Source organism: Heliangelus exortis, chromosome 20 (genome assembly GCF_036169615.1).
Source record: "Heliangelus exortis chromosome 20, bHelExo1.hap1, whole genome shotgun sequence".
Classification (NCBI taxonomy): domain Eukaryota; kingdom Metazoa; phylum Chordata; class Aves; order Apodiformes; family Trochilidae; genus Heliangelus; species Heliangelus exortis.
In genome coordinates this window covers 5,740,384-5,762,028 of record NC_092441.1, presented here as the reverse complement: position 1 = coordinate 5,762,028, position 21,645 = coordinate 5,740,384, and the positions used below count along the sequence as shown (strand labels likewise).

Here is a 21,645-nt window from a genome sequence, read left to right as displayed (position 1 = left end):
GGAGTTTTGTTTGCTTTTGATCCTACGTTTTAATTGCAGTGTAATTGCCCCCGTGTTGTTGATTTGTGGCTGAAGTTTCCCATGGGTCTGGACAAACCTGCTTAGGTAAATGGAATGTTTTTATTCTCCTGGCCCATGCTGGTGCTTTTGTGCCTCCTAAAGAGCCACTTCTCAGCTGGAGAGGCACTAACTGGGCGGCATGAAAGGTGCAGTTTAGATGCACTGCAAATGGATTTGTGCCACCCGTCCCCACTGCCAGGGGTTTCATTTGTGCCCCAGCTGATTGACAAACGTGGCACAATTTCAGCCAAGCCACCCTGCAGCCTGCCAAGGCTTTGTGGTTTCAGTATACTTAGGAGCTCTTTCATGTGGAGGTAGAATGATGCTGTCATGTTCCTTCTGACAGATCATCACCAGGATGGAAAGATTGTCAGAGGACTGTGGTTCTTCAGTTCTCCTGAAATCAACTGGTGCTTTCAGCATTCCATCTCTTTTGTTGGTAAACAAAAGCAGGGCTGGAAATACTTTGGAAGAGTTCCTACTCAGACTGGTCAGTCACTCATTTCCAAGAGGTGGAAAGAAGTGGCTCGCCTTAGCTGAAACGTGCTTCTCCTGAGAGCTCATATCCAAAAATAATTAGGTACAAGTAAATTGTTCTAGTGGAGAGATAAGGCATATCTGAGCCACAGTTATCTCAGTTTTATCATCTGCTCATTAATGATAATACAACAAAGTAATTTTCCATTTCCTGCAAGGAACTATTTATCTACCACATTTAAGATGACACATCAGATGGTGAAATGCAAGTTGTGAATTTCTAGGAGGTTTGATTAAAACCAAGTTCCTCAACTGTATTGAAATTTCTATTTTAGTTTGAACTCGTGTAACTGTGTGTATGCACATGGCACTTTCAAATCCTTAGGTAGAAGCTGCTTATCTGAATTGTGGTGTCCAAGGTCACAGATGGAAAGCGTTGCTTGCCATGTTTGCAAAAAAATCTATATTCCTACCTGAATGTACAATGCATTCCTTTCACTTTTGTTTCAAATAGGGAAGTAATTATAGTCCAAGACATATGAGCAAGAGGAATAAAATTTTAGTCATAAATGGAGGGGGTTTTCCAAGGTCAGCATACAATTGATCTGAATCTCCAGTGCTGTACATTCTTGCTGGATGAGTTCTTAAGTCAAGGATTTTGCCTCAAGAGGTTTGTTTAGCAGTTACACTGCAGGCTGGGAATGCCTGAGAAATACCATGGTATCAGCACCTGTAACTGAACACAGAAACACAGGGGGTTTGCTTGCAGCAAAATACATTTCCAGCTCTGAGGTACAGGAGAGCAGAAGTCTGTCTTTCTAGATTTTTCCCAGGATTTAGAACTGTGCTTAGCACTTTTACTATAGCAGCTGAACCACAGGTAGTTGAAATAGATATTTTTAGAGAGCTTTTACATTTGCTAACTCCAGCAGAATTTGGATGCTGACTTCTTCAAGCAGATGTTCCAATTGGCAGATCTTCTGCCTCTGTTAATAAATGTGTCTTTTTTTTTTTTTTTTTTTTTTTTTTTTCTTTCAGGATTCAAATCTTTCAATACATACGGATAATCCAGACCTGACACCATGTTTCCAGAATACCATACTGGCATGGATCCCTGGCATTTATTTATGGAGTGCATTACCTTTTTATCTCCTCTACCTCAAGCACAACAAAAGAGGGTACATTGTGCTCTCCGTGTTGAGCAGGTTCAAGACGGTAAGAGCTCTGCAGTTTTGAGATTGGTAGCATTAGTTCAGTATCTAAGAAAGTACTGCAATAGGGTTTAAACCAAATTCCCTCTGATTAAAGAATTAGCTTGTGGGAAACAACAGTGTACATACAGATTTCTGAAGAAGGATACCAAAGGACAGCTCATCTGTAAGGACATCCATCCTCTGAGCTCAATGTTCTGGGTAGAGAGAAGAGATGGTTCTCTGTAAAAGAGAGTTCACTCCTTTATTGAGCCAAAACTGTGCTGCTTCACCCTTACTTAAGCTTTAAATGACTGAAAGCTACAAAACAAAAACCTCAAGGTAGGTCTAGTGGGAATTCCACCTCACTGTGAAAGGGAGCATAAGAAGGTGTTTTTTCAAGCCAGTCTACCCAACCCAAAAGCTGTGTGCTTCAGGGATGGCTGGTGTCAAGAGCACCTCTGGTTTATAAATTTCTAGGTCCAAGGAAAGCAAGAAAGGCACCTTCCCTACACCATGAGTGAACTGGGATTACTCCTGGAGAAAAATTCCAGACTTCTGCTTCAGAGCATGTCTGCCTTTAATGTGGATGCTGCCTCTGTTTCCAGTCAAAACTGAACAGTATGGGGAAGAGGTGACTACCTTGGTCTTTCTACTGGTTGAGTTTGCAGATGTCTCACAAAGCAGTTGAGCCCAGGTCCTTGGTTTGGGTGCAGGGGGACAGCTCTGTTAGCCTGCCTGCAGATGATCATGTTGTGCTGTTTACACAGCTCAGTCTTGCTGGGAATCTGTGAATCATGATGGTTTTGCTAACCCTCTGACTGCCCCTGGAGAGGAGTTGACCAAATGCTGTTTCTGTTTGTCTGCTTGCAGCTGTTGGGTGCCCTGCTGTGGTGTGTGAGCTGGGCAGATCTCTTCTACTCTTTCCACGAGCTCCTGCAGGACCGAACACCTCCACCCGTCTATTTTGTAACTCCTCTGGTGGTTGGCATCACTGTGGTTTGTGGCTCTTTTTGTTTATTGTGACCAGATCAAGGAGGGAAAGTGTTCCTTTGCATTTTTTTTTTTGTCTCACCCTGTACTCTTCACTGAATTACTGGTTTCTTGTAGTACTGAAGCCAATTTTGCTTACCAAAAAGGCTGCAGTTACAGATCTCTCTTATGTAGATTCAGCTATTTAAATTGAAATCTTTATGATGGAGAGATTATTCTGCCTCCAACCTTACTCTCATCTATTTTTCCAGGCTTGTCAGGCAGGTGTGGAGAGAATTTGGATATGACATTGCCTGAACAGGGAGATATGACAGATATGATAGGCATTGTTCAGTACTGCACTGCAAAACTGTCTCTTATTTGGTGGTTGTTCCTCAGTTATACATAAGCCAGATTTGCTTTGCTGAGGATGACAAGCAGGCTTGGGGCTGTTGTATGAAAAATGGAGTAAAATTTGCCCATTAAGTTTTTAATTCCTTTGGATGGGTTTTTTTTTAGACCTTGTTTTCTAGATAAGTCATGATTGTCCATCTGGACTGGAGAAATGACAGCTTACATTTGTTTAAAATGTTTGCAGCTAATATTTAATTATGCCTAGCCTAAGGTACAAAGTCTGGTTGAAAAATTTAATTTTGGAGCTAAGTCTCTGAAAACAGAAAAACCCCAAAGTATTGCATAAAGTTATTTTCTGCTTTCCTTAGATAGAGGAGGTTTTGCCACTGGTTTTTGTGAAGTTCTGATGGGGCCTGATTTCAAAGAGGTCCTGTTGTCAATGATGACTGTAAAAAAAAAAAAAAAAAAGAGTGGGAATAAGGGGAGCAGGGGGATGGGATTGTGCTTATGTGTGTTTACTTTTACAGCTGTTAGCTACACTGCTTATCCAGTACGAAAGGCTGAGAGGAGTTCAGTCCTCTGGAGTGCTCATTATCTTCTGGTTTTTGTCTGTGCTCTGTGCCGTGGGGCCTTTCCGGTCTAAGATCATGACTACAACAGCACAGGTAACGTGCCATCCTTGTTCCCACTTGGAGAGCAGGAAATATAGCATTAACATGTGGGTGAAGGGAATGAATCACCCAATTTGGAGGCAGATCTGAGCCCGGCTTCTGCCAGAAAGGGAGAGAAGTTTGGCTCTGTTGCCTTGACTCAGACTTGTGTAACTTGAATGGAACTGGGGTTTCTCATGCAATGTCAAAAAGCAGATTTTGCTTAGCCCAAGGCAGAACTGGAAACCTCACAGACATGTGAGGGCTGTACCAACCCTGTACATACATTAGTGCAGACTTTTTCTTCCTTCCTGTTTTCCTTTTGCAGCCCCTTCCCCTGCCACGCTTAAACAGGGATGGGTGGTAATCAGAGATGACACATTTTAATATGTGATGTTCTTCTTTTTGCTTAGGCATCTTGGCCACATTATCCAGCTCCATAGGCTTGCTTTTGTCAGTACTTGGTGTACTGAGGACCTCATTTTGACTCCAGCTGTGGCTGTAAATAGGGAACAGAAAGTTTGAAGGGAGAGGAAAGAAACCTGGGCTTTTATGGTTCTTGTTTGAAAACATAGCAGGTTCTCCCACAGTAAGAAAGTTATGTTTTTCACAGAAACAAAAATCACTAAGTAGGGCAAAGGAGATTGCTTCAGTGATTAGATCATCAAAGGCTAGGTAGTGAAAGTATTTGAAAACCATTAAGGTGATTACTTCTCAGTGAAGTCTGTTTGGTGGTTTTCTTTTTTGTACTTACTTTTTTGTAACAATTACCAGCATTGTATTATCCTTTTAGCAAGGATTTTGCTATGTTAACCAGGCTGTTGTTAGTACTCCAGCAGAGATTGAATCAAACCTTAAATGACAACTTATGCTTCTTCAAAAAATAGCTGCAGTCCTGGTGAGACCCTTTCAGACACCACTTAAAGTCAATTTTCAAACTATATTAATGGTGAATAAGTGCAAATATTGGAATATCAATGTTTGACCTGAATTAATTTAAAATTATGGGTGCAGAGCCTTAGAACAGGGATGGATGGTATTTCTCCTATTGCTGCAGCTGCAGAGGACCAAATATTCTTTCTCTTGCACTTAAGTTTTAGGCATTTTTAGGGAAAAATGAGGGCATTCACAGCTACATTAGGGTATGAAAGAGCTGTGTAAGGGACATACCCTCACAGCAAGAAGTGTGAAGTCAACTGGAGATTCATATGAGTAAGAAAGGAAATATCTCCAGAGCAGATGGAACTGTTATTATGCAATACAGTGGGGGGTTTTTGCAGCTTCTTCTAAAAGTATTTAACTCTGACTGCTTGACAGTGACAAGGTACTAAAGTAAATGGATGTTCTCTGATCTGGGTTGACAATTCCAATGCTTAAGATTTGCAAGAACCCCTGGAGGTGATTTCAAAGGATGTCATGTAGCTCTGATTCCAGAGGGTGTCTGCATGCAGTGAAGATATATAAGCACTTTGAACTTGACATAATTTAATGAAAAGCTTGGAGATAAGCATGTTTCTTAGGCACTTTACAAAGTGTGTGTCTAATTCCTGCTAGCAACTACTTTGCAGTGTTCAGCTGTAGAGGAAGAAAGGAATTGCCAAAATAAGCTGTGAAAAAGTGAGTGAGGGCACGTGTTTGTGTGTTGAGGGGCTGGGAAGTACAATAAAAACAATCATTTACTCTCTTTCTCTTTCCCTCTAGGGCCATGTAAATGAAAGGTTCAGGTTTACCACATTTTACATCTACTTTGCTTTAATAATCATTGAGTTGATCCTTTCATGTTTTAAAGAAAAGCCTCCATTTTTTTCCCCTGTTAATACAAATCCTGTAAGTATTTTTACTTTGCTTTATTTGCATTTTACAGATTATATCGTGACCCCCTTACAGAACATTGGGAATTGAGAGAAATATTTGGGTTTGAAGCCTTTCTCCATTCCATGGGCCATCAGTAAAGACTGGAAGCTATGTAGTGATAGCAGCTCTCCTGCTTGCTGCTTCAGAGCTCTTTAAATTACATTTATGAACACTGAAGTGTAGTATTAATCAAGAGTGGTTTTTGTGAAGATGGTGGTCTACTTGCTTAACAATTCATTTCAAGTTAGCTGAAGTCTATAAGAATTGTCTTAATAAATGAGTTCTATATGTGTTGGGAGTAGATATGGAAAAGTATTAATAATAGAAGTTATTAGTGGTGTCACAAGTTGAATTTCTTCTCCAATTCATAAAGCAGTCTCTATAATTTGATTTATGTTTAAATCAAGCTGAAAGAGAATTTGAGTTCATTTCCTAAAATGAACATTTCAGAAACTGTAGAATGACATTTCACTTTATGTAAGTGTGATTTAAAGGCAGGATATCAAGCAGTTTTTAAAGATAAAGAGAGGTCTGCATCACTTGGGAAATGAAGGAAATCAATTTAATGACATAGGGACATACATGTAATGTACCATATAATACACCAAAATTGATGAAAATGGAGTGTCTTGTTAAAGTAATGGTAAATGTCTTTCTTTATTTTGGCTTTTTTCCTTCCCTTAATTTTACTATAGAATCCATGCCCAGAGTCGACTTCAGGCTTCCTGTCAAGATTGACATTTTGGTGGTTTACAAGGTTAGTTTTTCTTCTCAAGCTGTTGGACAGCTGACAGCCCCAAAACTTACTTGTGATATGTGTTGTACCAAGTTAGCAATGCAGAGATTTTTTTTTTCTCTGTAAGTAGCTGACATTGGATGCTGTTTCATCCACAGTGGTGTCATCACTTTGCCTTTTTAGAAACAGCTTTCAGAGTTCTCATACTGACCAAACTTCCTCTCTGAAGAGTGGCAACAACTGTGTCACGACTAACAGGGTATATACAGCCTGGTTGTGCTTGCCCCCATGCTGGAGTATAACCTAAACCAAGATTTAAGGCTTTTCCACAAGATAATTCTTGGCAACCTTTCACCCACCTGAGGATGCATTGTGGGCCCTGTTTGAGGTTCATGGCTGAATTCTTTTTTATAAGGATGTGCAAGAGGGAAATGAGCTCATATATACAAATGGTTACCACCAACTGAAACTGCTGTCAAAAATCGTGTATTAAAGATGCAAAATTGATATTAGTCCTATCACTCCATGATAAAGAAGTGGAACAGCTGCCAAAGGCCATGTTAAGGCCCTTCTTTTTCCCTAGTAGTTGAGGGTGTTGAGATCTTCATGCTTCTGCTGTTGTAACATTATTATCCTCACAATAGCCTTGTGAAGTTCTTTTCCATGAAAGAGTGATATCTTATGAGGAATTGTAGTTTTCAGAGAAATCTGATACTCTTTAACTTAAGCTTCACTTTTGCATTTTGCCACCTCTGACAGTTATTCCAAGTAGACTTTGTTATTTTCACTTCTAAAGCTTCACTGTTTTAATTTAACATCCCAGTTTCATTCAAACACTTCTGCTACTTGGGTTTTATTGCCCTTTTTTTTTTTTTTCCTCAAGTGATGATTTCAATAAAATTCATGTAATCAAAACCACGCCATGTCCTTTCCTTAACTGCAAACATCAATATAAGGAACAAAGGGAGATGGAGGTATAATTATTACTCTTTCTTTGGAGATGTATCTTCTTGCTTTTGTTAGCTTAATAGTCCCAGAATTACTGGTAATGCTTTAAGTACTATTAGCCCAACTCAATTGGACTGTTTTTCTCTGTATGTGCAGCCTGGCAATTCTTGGGTACAAAAGGCCCCTCGAAGATAAAGATTTGTGGTCTCTGAATGAAGAGGATACTTCAAAAATTATTGTGCAACAACTAAATAGAGAGTGGGACAAAGAAAAAGCAGAGTGCAAACAGTAAGTATACAAACAGGCCTGCAAACAGAGATTGATCTGAGTCATTTCAGCTATAATAAGCTGCTCATCTCTGAAAATCAGCCAACTAAAAATGGCACCTGCCTCTTCAGCCTGTCTGTTCTTCATTCACATTTACAGTCAAATTTGCTTCTTTTAATGAGTCTAGGGAGAGGCAAGCAGGAAATCTCTGGGGTTTATGTACCACCAACACAGATTTTAGCAAGCTGCTTCTTCATGGGCTGGTAGTACCATTTACCATGTGGAGAACAGCTGAAGATGTGGAAGCAGGAGGGATTGGGTTGCTCGGATTGTAGGAAATGAAGAGCTTTCATCACTGAGCTGGTAGATGTCTAACCCCATAATTACATCCCTTCTAGACATGTTGGAGCATACCTGGTAGGCACAAAAGGAGTTCTAAGTCTTCTAAGCCAAACAGGCTTCCTTATCATCCCCCATCAGGAGTTTTTTGCTATTTTAGCCTTAAGGCTCTTAACAGCTCCTAGCAGTAAAGATAGGAAAATCAAAACGTGAAAAACAGGAGAGGAACAGATATCCCACTTTGAGAGCCTACTTCTGTTGCCTAGAAAGTTCTTGGTCTCTGGTGGAAATGGGATGGGGTAAGAATTTGCATATAGTAACCTCCATGCTGGAGAGGATATCCTTTTTATTGCATGTTCTGCCCTAATCTAATCTTAAGATATTATCTGTTGTGCAGCAGTATTTCCTTCTCCCACTGATTAGTGTCCAAAATATTTCCAAACAAATAGATGTGATAGTAGTGTGTTTCAGTGGAAAAATGTCAATAAGGAGGAGGCCTGCACTTCCATTTCCTTTCATTGTGGAGATTTCTTCTCTGTGTGAAGACTTTCCTATGTTCTCTTCTGTGCATATCCTTGCCAAAGTGGAAAGACCCTATTATGTGATAATATTAGGAGAGGGTTGTAAGGTTCTTGGCGAGGCTAAATATGATGTGCAGTGTTCCACTTTGCAGCTAAAATTTGAAAGCTTTCCAGCACTAACACCAGCAGCTTGTCCACTAGTGCTCCCTGTGCACATGTGTTGTGGTTTTACTTTGTAGGTTTTTTGGGTTTGTTTTTTTTTCTTAGTGTCTCTATTTTTATGGTGTGCATTGTCTGGGTTCTGGTCTTTTTGCACAGACATAAATCTTAATCCCTCAGGCTTTTATATAGTAAGAGGACAACTGTTGTGCAGAAGTGCCTAGGGTCCAGGAAAACTTTTCCTAAGAAACCAGAAACTGTGCCTGGAGTTTTGTCAGGGGATTCATTCATTGCATTTTGGAAATTATTCATTCAAACTGGGGCCAGTTAGCAATGACTTTAACCATAAATACTGGCTTGTATTTAGCTCAGGTAAGATTTTATGGCAAATATAGTAATGATTCAAAGGTGGGGAACAGAGCAAAACCAAAACAAATTACTCCAGATTGCTGGATTTCACGTAACTCTAAAAGATTTGTGGCTTTGCTTTATTCAGTTAGAACTAGGTATTCTTAGTAATTATATGTCAAAGAATGTTAGTGGTAGATGCTTGGGTGCTGTTGTAAATACTCTTTTTCTTAAACTCATTAAGTCTGCTCTGTGCAAACTCATATGACATGTACAATGTGACACAACATTTTTCATGTGTTGATTGTATTTGCAGTGTACACATAGCCATTTCTTTTAAAAAACTTAATCAGTTGCAACTCTTGCATAGCTAAAGCTTTAAACTTCCTTTTGTCATAATGATTATCACATTTTTCTTGTTCCTAAACCAACAAAACCATTTTTTACATCTTGCTTCACAGCTGTCTTGTGACTTGCTGTTAAATAACTGCTAATAATTCAGTTGCAGCTACTGAGTTACAGGAGAGATCAGTAAGGATTTAAATTGTTCTTATAGATAATAAAGCACGCAAAGACTGTTTTCCCTTTGCTTTTGCTCTCTTTGCATGTGTGGCTGAGGTCTCTACTCAGTCACTTTACTGGTAAGTGCAGTTGCTGCTGAGAAAGTTAGAGCTGTGCTGGATGGAGAACGAGCTGGCTATTTTGCTTAATTTTTAGTTATCTTTTCACTTTATGCTTAGTGAAGAAAAATTGAAAATTCAGGTCCTTGTCATCACCACTGAGGAAGCTCTGTTTCACCATCAGATAATCAGCATCTAGTGTCTGCCCTTCTATCAATAACAGAATTATGGTTTTTGCTTTGCTGAAAAACTTTGGTGTGGGCAGTCCCACACCCTGCTGAAAACCTGACCTAACCTTGCTACCCAAAGCAAACACCAGAATCCCATTTTCTTCCTTTGGGTTTTTTTTTGCTGCGAGAGAACTATTGCATTGCTATTAGCTCACTGTAATAAATGGTTTTAATACAAAAAGCCAGGGGCAAGTAGTCTTGTTTTGTCAAATCCTTCAATGAATTTAGCAGCCTGGTTGCTATAAAAATATGACTTTGCCCATAAACTCTCCAGGTTTGATCTGAAAGGACAAACACAGCATTGTTTGTTCTTGTCTGGGGGAGAAAAAACCAAACAACCATCTCTGGTTTAGGGCCTCCCCCTGCCCTCAAACTTAATTGCAAAGAAATTGGGCTTTGCAGATTTGTTTGAAAGGATGTGAACAAGTTTCTACCTGAGGACTGTTAGCCACTGTGACCATTTTGAATGCTCGCAGGCTGTTGGAATTATGTGACTCTGCAGCCAAAAAATCTGCACTCTCTTTATGAAGAATTGTAAATCCAACCTCACTTGGTAGTCACTTACAAGTTATTTTTCAAATGCCTTCCTGTAAGTCTTTGCTATTTTTACAGTCTCTCTTCCATCTGTCCCTTCTCATAAGGCTTATGTGCCCCAGACTCATTTCCTTCTCCTTGCTCCACCTGGACTTGACCTTTCTGGCTGACTTTCAGGAAATTGCTCTCTAGGTCCCACAGCCCCCAAGACACAACAGCAAGTCAGTATTTGCTGGCAGAAAACCTGCTAGGCTGCTCTTTGAGAGCAATTCATGGAGGAAGTAATTTCCCACAGCACCCCCTCTTTATTGGTGGGCAACAGAAGTCAGGCACCTAAACCCCAGAAGGTTTTCTAGAAAACCCACGTAGAGCCCTGGAGAGCAGCACGGACCTGTTGGGTCCATTTTTCACCAGTCAGTCTCAGAGAGCTTTGCAGAAAAGGTTGCTTTCATTGGTTTATTTTACAGCTGGAGAAAAAGAGGCACAAACTAAGAAAGGAGTACAACCAGACAGGGTTTAAGTGCTTTAAATTGTCATCTGAGTAAAATGTGGGCACCTAAATCCAAAGTTTCTTTCCTGGAAGATGCCTCATACAGCTGCAGCCCAGATCTGGGAGATGTCTCAGTTTGGAGATGCTATGGGTTGTGCTCTTTCAAGTTTCCAGGAATGCAAAATTGTATTTTGGGAGGGCTGTGCCTGCTTCCTCTCCGAGCTTGGCATCACATTCAGTGCCTCTGCCTGGAGGGATTCAGACTACTTCTTTGATCAGACGAGGTGAAGGTTTAGCACAACTACTAATTGAATAAATCACCCAGACTCAGAAGGAGTAGGTGAGGGTTCCTTTTGTGGGATGTGAGTAGCAACTTCTAGAGGATTCCTTTGCAAGCAATTGGAGATTCTGTCCTCTGCTAAAGGAAGTCAAGCCATCATCTCCTATTCCTTTGGGCCACATTCTTATCCCATAGTGACTTATTTTCTGACCTATGGAGTTCACCTCATAATTAGTGCAGAAAAAGAAAAGACTCATTACACAAAAGTGACTTATCACTGAGAGCATCTGGAAAGGAGCAGACTTTTAGGTGCTACTGCAGTGCTGTACACATAGGGCAATGACTTTTTTGTTGTCACTTGTCTCCAACTGCTTGTTTCATTCCCTAGAAAAGAAGATGTGACATATATGAAGAAATCTAACTATGTGCTCAATCATGTTGGTGATGGTCCAGAAGAAGCAGAAGTTCTTATCAGAGACAAACAGCACAATAGAAAGCCTTCCTTTCTCAAAGCCATGATAAGGACATTTGGGCCATATTTCTTAATTGGCTCCTTCTTCAAGCTGATACAAGACCTACTTTCTTTTGTCAACCCTCAGCTCTTAAGGTTGGTTTGCTGTGTGAGTAGCTTCTGTAGCTTCTGCTGAGCCTGATCCATGAAGGAATTTGCATGAGCCCCACATCTTTTTCTCTGTTAGTATTGTTCTTAAAGTGAGAATTTCACCAAATAATTACTAAGTAAGAAGAAGGAAAAGTGAAAATACCAACGTTTCTATCAACCAATTATCTTTTCTTTCCAAATCAGTGGAAAAGCACATAGTCCTCTTGGTGTGTGAGAGAGGAATGGAGTTTGGGTGGAGGCCACAAGTGAATGTGGAGAAAGGGAGAAGAAAGGGCCCTGCTCCTAAATCAGTGTCTCTCAAAATAACATCAGTGTGGAGCTGTGTTCTGAGATCATGTTGTTCTGGGGGTGGTTTGTGACATACCCAAAAATTTGCTAAAAAGAGTCCGACACAGTATGGTGACATTTAATAGCTTGCAGTCTGTCTTCTTCCAGAGTCCCTGGTGAAGTGGAGGCAGCTGGCTTCCTTCTCAGAACACATTAAGTATAATCTATTCTGGGAATTTCTCAGATTTGCATAAATTCCTGGGTATGTTGTCAGTGATATCTCAAGGCATGTGATTGGGAATTTCTTCTCAAGTCTAAATTCCTGTAGTCTTGGCAAATGCACTGCTGGTGGTAAGAGAAAAAGCCAGGGCTTGTCTGGCAGGTTGCACATAAGATAGTTTTATGTTTCTAAAAAGGCTGTTGTATTCCCATGCTGGACTACAAGGAAGAGTTGTTCCTGAAGCTGTCCCCTTACAGCATGAACAACTGGTGCAGTGCTGAAGGAAGAGCTCTCTGGACTGGAAGAAGAAAGATGTAGCCACCCCATGCTTCTAACACAAGGCTTTGGGGCATCATTTGTAGTGTGCAGGAGCCTTTCCCCACTGCTGGTTATTTGAGCCATGGAGTCAAATCTCTGTGACAGTTCCAAATTCTGGTCAGCAGGCTGAAATCACAAGTGTGATTTTTGAGAATGTTGGACGTGGCCATATGTTTGTTTGCCCTGTAACTGTGCAGGTCTTGCAGGGAGAGCAGCTGTGTGTAGTAAGAAAGGGCTCATTAATCAAAGATGATAGAGCCAGTTTCATGGTACTATTGTTTTACCAAAAAAGTAGTAAGGAAGAACTCTTTATGCATCTATCAAGGAGGATGTCTTTTAATGTAGCTTCTTTTGTGGGAAAACACCCCAGGCAGAAGCACTCGGGCTGCTTGAAAAGGATTTGGGTAAGAAGCTGGTTCCTCCTGCTTTACCACACTGCCCTACTCTGTCCTGTGGTTCACCTCTTGCCCTGGGGGAGTGTCTGGCAGAGCTCAGACACTGAGCCATGTGTTTAAATTCTGGATCTCGGGGGAAGCCTAGAGTTTCCTGTCCTATCTCATTTTCTACAGGCTTATTTGCAAATGGACTTTCTCACTGATTTTTCTGCTGTATCTTTGCAATGTTGTTTGACTGACACAGTAACTCAGCTCGCATCCTCCAGAGCTGTTTACTTTTTGTGGATGGAGAGAGGCTGTGGCAGGATGCCATAGTTGAGAGAAGCTGTGTTATATCCCATTACACTTGCTACATGATTTTGATTTTTGTTTCTTTTCCCTTTTCCTTCCCTAATCTTCTGAAAAACAGTGTATTAATCAGCTTCATTAAGAACAAAGATGCCCCAGCCTGGTGGGGATTTTTGATTGCGGCTTTGATGTTTATCTGTGCTGTGCTGCAGACACTCATACTTCACCAGCATTTCCAGTACTGCTTTGTTACTGGGATGAGGCTGAGAACTGGGATCACTGGTGTGATATACCGAAAGGTAAGACTGGAAGCATTTTGTGGAACACCAGTGTACAGCCAAGCAAATAGTGTCAGTTCTCAAATACTCAGGGAAGAATAACCTCCTAGAGTGTAAAAGAGTGTTTATTTGAGTTTTTAGGAGTGTACTTTATTTTCTAGCAATCAACATCTTAATGTAGGTCACCAGACATATCAGAGGCAAATATTTTTTAAGTATTTGGAAAAGGGATCCAGGAGAATATCAAGGTTGGCTTTGAGTGGATTAGATGCAAATGCTACCTATTGCCTGAGATGGAGGTGCTCACAAGCAAACCATTTCATTGGAGATTAGGAACTGATGTAGGTGTGAATTATTTTATTCTTATTGGAGAGGCACGTTCTTGGGGAGGGTCTTGTTTTGGTAATACTTAAGGATTTCTTTGTTTTTCCATATGTATCAAGATTGTGAATCACCTGACTGCCTCTTATCTCTCAGTCCTTAGTCATCACAAACTCAGCAAAGCGCTCATCTACTGTTGGGGAAATTGTCAACTTGATGTCAGTGGATGCCCAACGTTTCATGGACCTGGTGACATTCCTGAACATGTTGTGGTCTGCACCACTCCAGATATTTCTGGCATTGTATTTCCTCTGGCAGGTACAGCCATTGTCACATTTTTTTCAGCATCTGTCTAGACGATGTGCTCGCTGCTTTTTTGTTGCTGTTGTTGTTAATTTGACCCACCACTGCTTTTTTAGAAACTTATTGTTCTGCCTTGTAGTTAAATAGGTTGTAATGATGCACACAATCAATTAGTCTCCTAATGATTTTGCTCAGCTGGCAGGTAAGATAAGGCACTTGAAGCAAAGGATAGCCTTTATGTCTCTTCTGTTCCTACCATGCTTTGATAGGATCAATCTTGGACTCACCAAGGTGTTCCCAGTAGCTGATACAAATGAGAGCTTGAGGGAAATGGTTTAAAAAAGAAACCAAACAAAACAGACCTGAACACAGGAACTGTAAGCCATGTAAAAAGATTATATCATGCCATACAAACAAGTTTTGTGCAAGTCAACATGAAACAAATCTTGCCTGGAATAACTGTAATTTTTCCTTTGCTTCTTGTCTATTCCAGGTTCAGTTTGAGCACTGGCTTTGATCCTTAAAATGTTTCTATGTAATTAATCTGTTTTACTGCATAAAACATTAGCACCAATATAGACATATTGATTTAGACCTGAAAGCTATTAAGCTCCAGCAGCTGAGTTACTGCTCCACTGGTAAGCTGGACTGTGGTAGCTAGCAGTTTGTTTGCTTTTACTAACGTTGAAGGTACTGGGTTAATTCATTAATTACAGTTCTCTAGGTCAGAGAGAGGCCAATGGAAAAAGTAATTTTTTGCTCAATAGTTCTCTGTTTGCATTAGTTCCAAGTTACTTTCCCATCCTACTGAACCACTTACCAGGTAAGCACGAAGCACTCTGCTCTCACCAATGCTAGCACAATAATAATTATGCATAATAATTATATACTATATAAGTAGCATGATAAATATAAGGTGGATGCTGTCACATTTTTCTGTCTCCACCTCATAGTTGGTCCGTGGAATCTGAAAACTTCATTGGGAGGACTTTTACTTTCATTTCTGTTTCTCAAACTTACTGATGGTTTAATGTTCACCATAGGGACCAGCAGCACTTGGGTACAACAACAACAACTTAACCTTTTTTCTTTCAATCAAGACTTTAGGGCCTTCTGTGCTGGCAGGAGTTGCTGTGATGGTTTTACTTATCCCGTTTAATTCTGCAATAGCAATGAAAACCAGAGCATTCCAGGTAAGATGCTGCAGAGAAGTTGACTTTGTCTGAATTGTCAGATTTGCATTACAAGAAATGAAGACATCAGTGGTTGTCTTGGTTATCAAAGAACTGCCATTTGCACCAGCTCGCTTATGAGTAAGATTTTACTGATTAAATTTAGTAACAGTATCCTCTCAGTTAGGTTTTCCATAGGGAACTGAATGTTTAAGAGAAAGGTGTAGCACTGAATCAGTGGCTCTTCATGGTATTGGAGCAGTTTCTGGGATTAGCAAGAAGTTTCTCTGTCTCCACATCCCTTCACCTGGTAGCTGCTTCTAGGAGTGTCTGGAGAAGGAGCAAGTAAATGCTGTTCCTTAAGCAGGGAATGACTTCAGAGATGAGAACTGACACCTGGGAGCTTGTTTTTTACACTGGTAGTGTGTTGACTTTCACTGCTACTGAGCTGAGCTAATTTGGAATTGTTATCAAAAGTAATAGGATCCTTTATTCCTTTCTTTGTAGTCTGAGTTGTGTCGAGTCAGAGAAGGCTGAAAAAACCAACATGATAGTGCCCTCTGGCTTCATATTAGAAAAATCTAGTAAGTGGCTTGTGCTGTGTAGCCCATTGGTGATTGTTTGGAAGATTAAAAAAAATCAAGCTGTTGAAGTAAAAAACATAAGAGTTGGAATGAATATAAATTATGACATTTAAGCACAGCCTTAGTAACAGAGGGATATTATTTTGTGCCTGAAGGAGACATCCAGACTTCCCATTAATTCACTTGGATGCTGACATGTTAATATTAACATTCCCTTTCTCCCTTGCCCATTATAAGATGCTCAGAGCTGCATAATTTGGTGTGCATGTGTGTCTGAATGCAGTTTTTCATTTTGGCTCTACAGCTGAGCAGGGATTTGTATTTTTTTTCAGGGTTGGTTTCTGGGTTTGGTTTTTTTTTTTGAGTAACTGAATGAAACACTGTATTCTAATGTATAGAGGAAAAATAAACTCAGAGTAACCACAATTTTCAAGGGATACCCTAAGAAATATAACTATGAATATCAGTAAAAAAATCTGAAGAAATGAGAGGGAGTGTTTTGTGGAGGCACTGAATCTTTTTTTTAAGGTGGTTTTGAATATATAAAACCCCTAGCAGTAAAAATGAGTGGAAAGCTTCCATGCCCTGCTTTTCAGCCATTTTCTTTGATTTTTGTTTTGTTTTGTTTTGTTTTGTGGAGGTATTGACTTGCACAGTGAGTGAGCTTACTGATAACTGCCTGGCTTTCTTTAATTATCTTTTGCATCCTCTTTGGAAATAGCTTAAGGAGCATGACAGCTGGGAGACAACATCCTCTCTTCCAGTCACTCTCTTCTGACACTCAGTCTCCTGTGTTTACGAATAATTTAGGTGGAACAAATGCGACATAAAGACTCCCGCATTAAATTAATGAATGAGATCCTGGGTGGCATAAAGGTGCTGAAGCTGTATGCTTGGGAACCATCCTTTTCAGAAAAAGTGTTGGAGATACGAAAGAATGAGCTGCAAGTTTTGAAAAAATCTGCCTATCTCAATTCTTTGTCCAACTTTGCCTGGGTCAGCGCACCGTTCCTGGTAAATCAAATTTTTGTGAATTTCTAAGCTGTGCAACTGTGTTTTTGAAGGATCAGTGTGAGGCTTTCTGCTTGATAAACATACCTGGGAATAAAATGTAAATAGTTAAAAAAAACCCCATCCACTATTCACGTGCTTTGAAGCAAAGTTCCCTCTTCTCTAGAGCCCTTTTGTTAATCAGCATTAATGTATTTCTTGATAAAGCCTGGCAGTGGAAGTTGAGAACAGCTGTCTCAGGAGAATTAAACCACTTCAAAGTACTTCCCATAATAAATTGAAACTAGAATTTGAAATCTTAGAGACGTTTGTGAATAGCAAAAAAAAAAAAAAAAAAAAAAAAATTGAGTCAGTTAGAACAAAGTCTGTCTTAAGCTCTTATTTCTACCTTTCATGCTATAGTGCTCTGCTTGTTTTAGTGGGAGAGTGATTTGCTATTGTGCATCCTAAAAAAAAAAAAAGATTGATTTAATGAAAAAACTAAAGCAAATGATACATTGCCAATTCTGAAATACTTCTTACTCAATTTTCTCTTTCCCTTCATTTGCTGCTTCATTGCACTGTGATCCCTATTGCAGAGTGGGTTTTGCTTCTGGTAAATAAAAATATTCAGAGAAGTGCTTTGTCAAAACTACTGCTACCCAACTCAAAACCAAAGGCCCAACCCTGCAGAAATATTCTAAATGGCTTCCAGATCCTGCCTCTTTCATGCTTCCTTAAAGTTAATGCACTTCCTGAAATATACTTTCCCATTCCTGCTCGCTGTGAGTTTCCTGCCTAGGATGATTCCTCCATGGGGGATGGTCCCTGTCACACAGGGAAACAGCAAATAAAATGGATTTTACTCCCTTTCCTGTTGATCTTTAAGTCTTCACTTCTCACTTGCAGTTTACAAGGGGAAAATTTGGTTGGGTGGAGCTGGAAACACAGCCAAACCACAGCCAGATAACCACTTCTCCTTTTATTTACCCGAGTTCTGTAGTTCACCTCTTGGATCTCCCAGTTCAACTAAATGTAGCCATTAGTCATCTGAAAGTTATTTTGTTCTGTGTGCCCTTTTTTGTACTAACTTGTTCACATAACTTGTCATTCTTAAAGCATCCTGAAAAGGTCAGAAACAGAGAGCTTGCCCAATTTTGTTGTTGATACTTTTATTTCAGAGATGCCTATCAGGCTTGACTGCTTTTTAAAATGTCAAAATATTACTTAGGTTTTGCAGTGGACTCTCTTTCTGGCTTTCAGGTAGCATTGACAACATTTGCTGTGTATGTCTCTGTGGATGAGAAGAATATCCTGGATGCAGAAAAGGCTTTTGTCTCCCTCTCCTTGTTTAATATCTTAAAGTTTCCCCTCAGTATGCTTCCACAAGTCATTGGCAACATTGCACAGGTAAGGAGGATCCAGTGCATCTGTTGCTTTTTAACAGCTTGAACAAAAAGAACCCCAGAAGTCCCTGATTTCTGGAATGCAGAGGTCCCTTGCATCTCTGCTTTTTATCTGGTTTTCTAATATCATCTCTCTGTATTGGAAAGCCTGACATCTTCTGAGTAACCTTGCCTGTGTGAATTTTGCTTCTCTAGGATGAACTCAGCTTGGTCCAAGCTTTTTTCACAGTTAAAAGCTTGAATTTCAGCATAAGAGTGATTGCAGGGAATGAATGAGTCAGTGCTCAGGAAGTTCATGGAGTGAAAGCTTAAGCCACTCTGTGCTTTCTTTTTCAGCAGCAAGAGCAATAAGTTAAAAGAATGATAAAATAATGCCACTCTCTTTCCTTAGGCAAGTGTTTCCCTAAAGAGAATTCAGCAGTTCCTGAGTCATGATGAACTTGATCCAAAATGTGTGGAAACAAAAGTGATTGCACCAGGTAAAGACATTGGTATTTTTCCAAATTATGCTCATACAACAAACATGGTCTATTTGTTTAGGACTTAACTGAGTTGTGGTTACTTTCTTTTTGCTTCTTTCGTCATCTTTTTTTTTTTTTTTTTTTTTTTTTAAAAAAAAAAAAAGAACTGCTTCTTTGAAAAGTATTTGCTGTTCAGACCCTGTGGAAATTACAGAAGTTTCTGGCTATATTTTTGACCTTTTGAGTTGAGTTATTTGGCCTGAGTTTGCATGTACAACGTGTTGGATACTAACAGCACCGAATAACCAGGTGTAGCCACTGACTAGGGCCAGCAAGACCTGCTTAAACCTTTTCCACTGCACAAATGCTCAGAACATTATAAAACAGTCTTGATTTATTTTTTTTCCTGTTGGAAGCAGTGTCCCATAATGAAAGAGCAAAGTGGGTGGTCTGAAAAAAAAAAGTATTTTGTCTTACAATGCACTTTGGTGATACTGTGGTTTGAAACCTCTTGTGTGTGATGCCAGAGGAGGAATGGCTGTGTGGCTTTCAAGCCATTACTGTCATCCTCCACCCCACCAGGAGGTAAAAAAAGCCTCCAGATCTGTAACTTGTTAGTGTGGCAACTTGTACAGAGGCAAACAATCTGTTCTATCAAAGCCAACAGCATGCAGTGGTCTCCTACCAACTTGAAAGGAGTTTCTTAAGTAAAGTTGTGCAAACAGTTGCACGGGGATCCTGAGCAGCAAATGTTGGGTCTGGCCTCACCAGGGCAGGGTCAAGCAGGACAGCTTCTCAGCTCCACAGCTCTGTGTGCTCACAATCTATAGCTTAAGCTGTGATCAGTAATTTTCCCTCTGAGCAAGACTGTCCTGTGACCCACAGTCATGAGACTGCCCTTCCTGTGCCAGTAGAAAAGGGAATGGCAGCGTATGTGAAACACCCATAAAGATCCCTCTGTCTGCCAGTCTCTTGGACCTGCTCTTCTGTGTTACACATTTCCTGCCTTCCCTGTTGTCTTTTTGTGTCATACAGGCAATGCCATCAGTGTAACAAATGGGACATTCAGCTGGGGAAAGGAGCTTAAGCCATCTTTGAAAGAGTAAGATTTCATTACACAATTGCAATACAACAGCTACCTGGTCTCTGGTTTCCAGGAGGGCTGTTTGGAAGATGTCTGTAATATCTGCAGGCTTGTTTCTGGGAAAGGTTGTTTCCACACACCCCATATGTGCATCTGTTCTGCCTTTAAAGCATTGAGCTAATCCTTGTCTCCCATGGCTTTACAGAACAGTGCTGTAAGGCTTTAACTCCACAGCAATTTGCTACTTAAGTTTCTTAAATAGACTTTTTTCCAGCTGAAGCCTTGGACAAATCAAATTGATCTGATGAATAATGAGGACAGTTGAGATGTTTGGGTTTGGAGTGGGGTGTGTGGACAGTGGTTTCCTCTAAGAATCTTGTGGCTGTTGATGGGCCATTTACAGACTATGGGGGTACCTGTTTTCCTCACTTGCTTTGCTGAGTCCATACAAAATTTGCCTGGAAGCGTAACTTCCTTATGTTTTGTTGTCAGATGAAAATCATAGAAACTTGGTAAGTATTCTTAGAATTCTCAGTCCTCATGCTGCTGTGTTGAGTTTATTATTCTGTATCCATTATGCATGGATTACCTGCAAGTAAGAGGTTTAGAGCCAAAAACCAACCAGGTTGGTTGAGACAAAGCAGCAGCCAGGTAGACCTCAGTGTTGTGGGGTTTATTTCCAAAAGAATTATGCATCTTTGGCTCAAATTGCTGCCACCTGGGCATCAAAATTACACAGTGACTTCCTAAAGTAGCAGTAAGGCAAAGGAACTTAGAAGGCTTGTTATTAACCCTGCAGCCAACAAGATGGATTAATGCTGGGTTTCCATTGACTCCTACAGTTCTGGTTACAATGGATTGTGTATAAAAAAGGGAGAAGACCAAAGACCAAGCTATGCTTACTAAGGCTGAGGTCAGGCTGATGTGTGACTGTGTATTTCAGCCCTGGTTTAAAGACCCACAATGTCTTTAGTAAACTAGTGTTTAATTATAATTTCCAGCCTGTTTCCTTCACAGTATAAATCTGTTGGTTCCAAGTGGTGCTTTGGTTGCCATTGTTGGCCATGTTGGCTGTGGGAAGTCCTCTCTGGTGTCTGCTCTCCTGGGTGAAATGGAAAAGCTGGAAGGAGAAGTGGCTGTGAAGGTTGGTATTGTTTATGATGCCATGTAGGGATGGGATGGAAATGTGCTGCTTATGCCTTCCATTGCTTCTCACACACCTGGGGCTGCAGAGGGAGTTGTGGTTGCTCCTGTGCCAGCTTGTCTGTGTGTTTATTTGGGTTTTGCCCACACCTGTTCTGTTGTGTTTTATAGGAAATTACTTCCCTGATTCTATCAACTATACATCAGCAATTAACACACACGTATATACATATATGTAAGAGTTTTAATGAAATGCTGTTTGTTACAAGGCAGAGGTTTCCCATCTTGTTCCTTATTCTAGGGCTCTGTTGCATATGTGCCTCAACAAGCCTGGATCCAGAATGCCACACTGAAAGATAACATTTTGTTTGGCCAAGCTTTTAATGATCAAAAGTACCAAAATGTCCTGGAGGCCTGTGCTTTAAAAACAGACCTGGAAGTGCTACCAGGAGGAGATCAGACAGAGATAGGAGAGAAGGTAATTTTTTTTTTTCTTTTGAGTCACACCTGCTTGGTGATTCCTATCCTGTCAAGGTAAAAAGAGACTGCTGTAAAGTCAGCTTATGGTTGGGTTTGATGTTTACAATGGCATTGATGCTACAATCAACACTGAAACATGTGGGGTGGTTCTGTGGAAGGTAGTTGGACCTGGAGTTGTTCCTACCTTTAACTGTGTGTTTGTACTGTGATGCATGATTGCTCATCTACCCTGGAAGATCAGAGCATCCTCCATTTGTTGTCCAATTTCAAAGGTGAATCTGTCC

The 21,645-nt window shown here is 40.3% G+C and overlaps 1 protein-coding gene across 5 annotated transcripts in view; it reads left to right on the top strand.

The window, feature by feature from the left end:
• Window positions 1-21,645, top strand: part of ABCC3 (ATP binding cassette subfamily C member 3) — a 46,778-nt gene that overhangs the window by 12,378 nt on the left and 12,755 nt on the right. Inside the window, exons 2-17 of one of the 5 annotated variants that reach the window (XM_071764228.1) lie at window positions 1,576-1,752; window positions 2,601-2,726; window positions 3,581-3,718; window positions 5,405-5,530; window positions 6,253-6,314; window positions 7,398-7,529; window positions 11,418-11,636; window positions 13,261-13,438; window positions 13,895-14,056; window positions 15,142-15,234; window positions 16,608-16,811; window positions 18,051-18,197; window positions 18,585-18,672; window positions 19,690-19,756; window positions 20,756-20,882; window positions 21,183-21,359. In XM_071764228.1, coding sequence (XP_071620329.1) covers window positions 1,576-1,752; window positions 2,601-2,726; window positions 3,581-3,718; window positions 5,405-5,530; window positions 6,253-6,314; window positions 7,398-7,529; window positions 11,418-11,636; window positions 13,261-13,438; window positions 13,895-14,056; window positions 15,142-15,234; window positions 16,608-16,811; window positions 18,051-18,197; window positions 18,585-18,672; window positions 19,690-19,756; window positions 20,756-20,882; window positions 21,183-21,359 — 2,223 coding nt within the window. Of the gene's footprint in view, window positions 1-1,575; window positions 1,753-2,600; window positions 2,727-3,580; window positions 3,719-5,404; window positions 5,531-6,252; window positions 6,315-7,397; window positions 7,530-11,417; window positions 11,637-13,260; window positions 13,439-13,894; window positions 14,057-15,141; window positions 15,235-16,607; window positions 16,812-18,050; window positions 18,198-18,584; window positions 18,673-19,689; window positions 19,757-20,739; window positions 20,883-21,182; window positions 21,360-21,645 lie in introns of those variants that run through there. The other 4 variants (XM_071764231.1, XM_071764230.1, XM_071764229.1 and 1 more) reach the window with 4 other exon arrangements.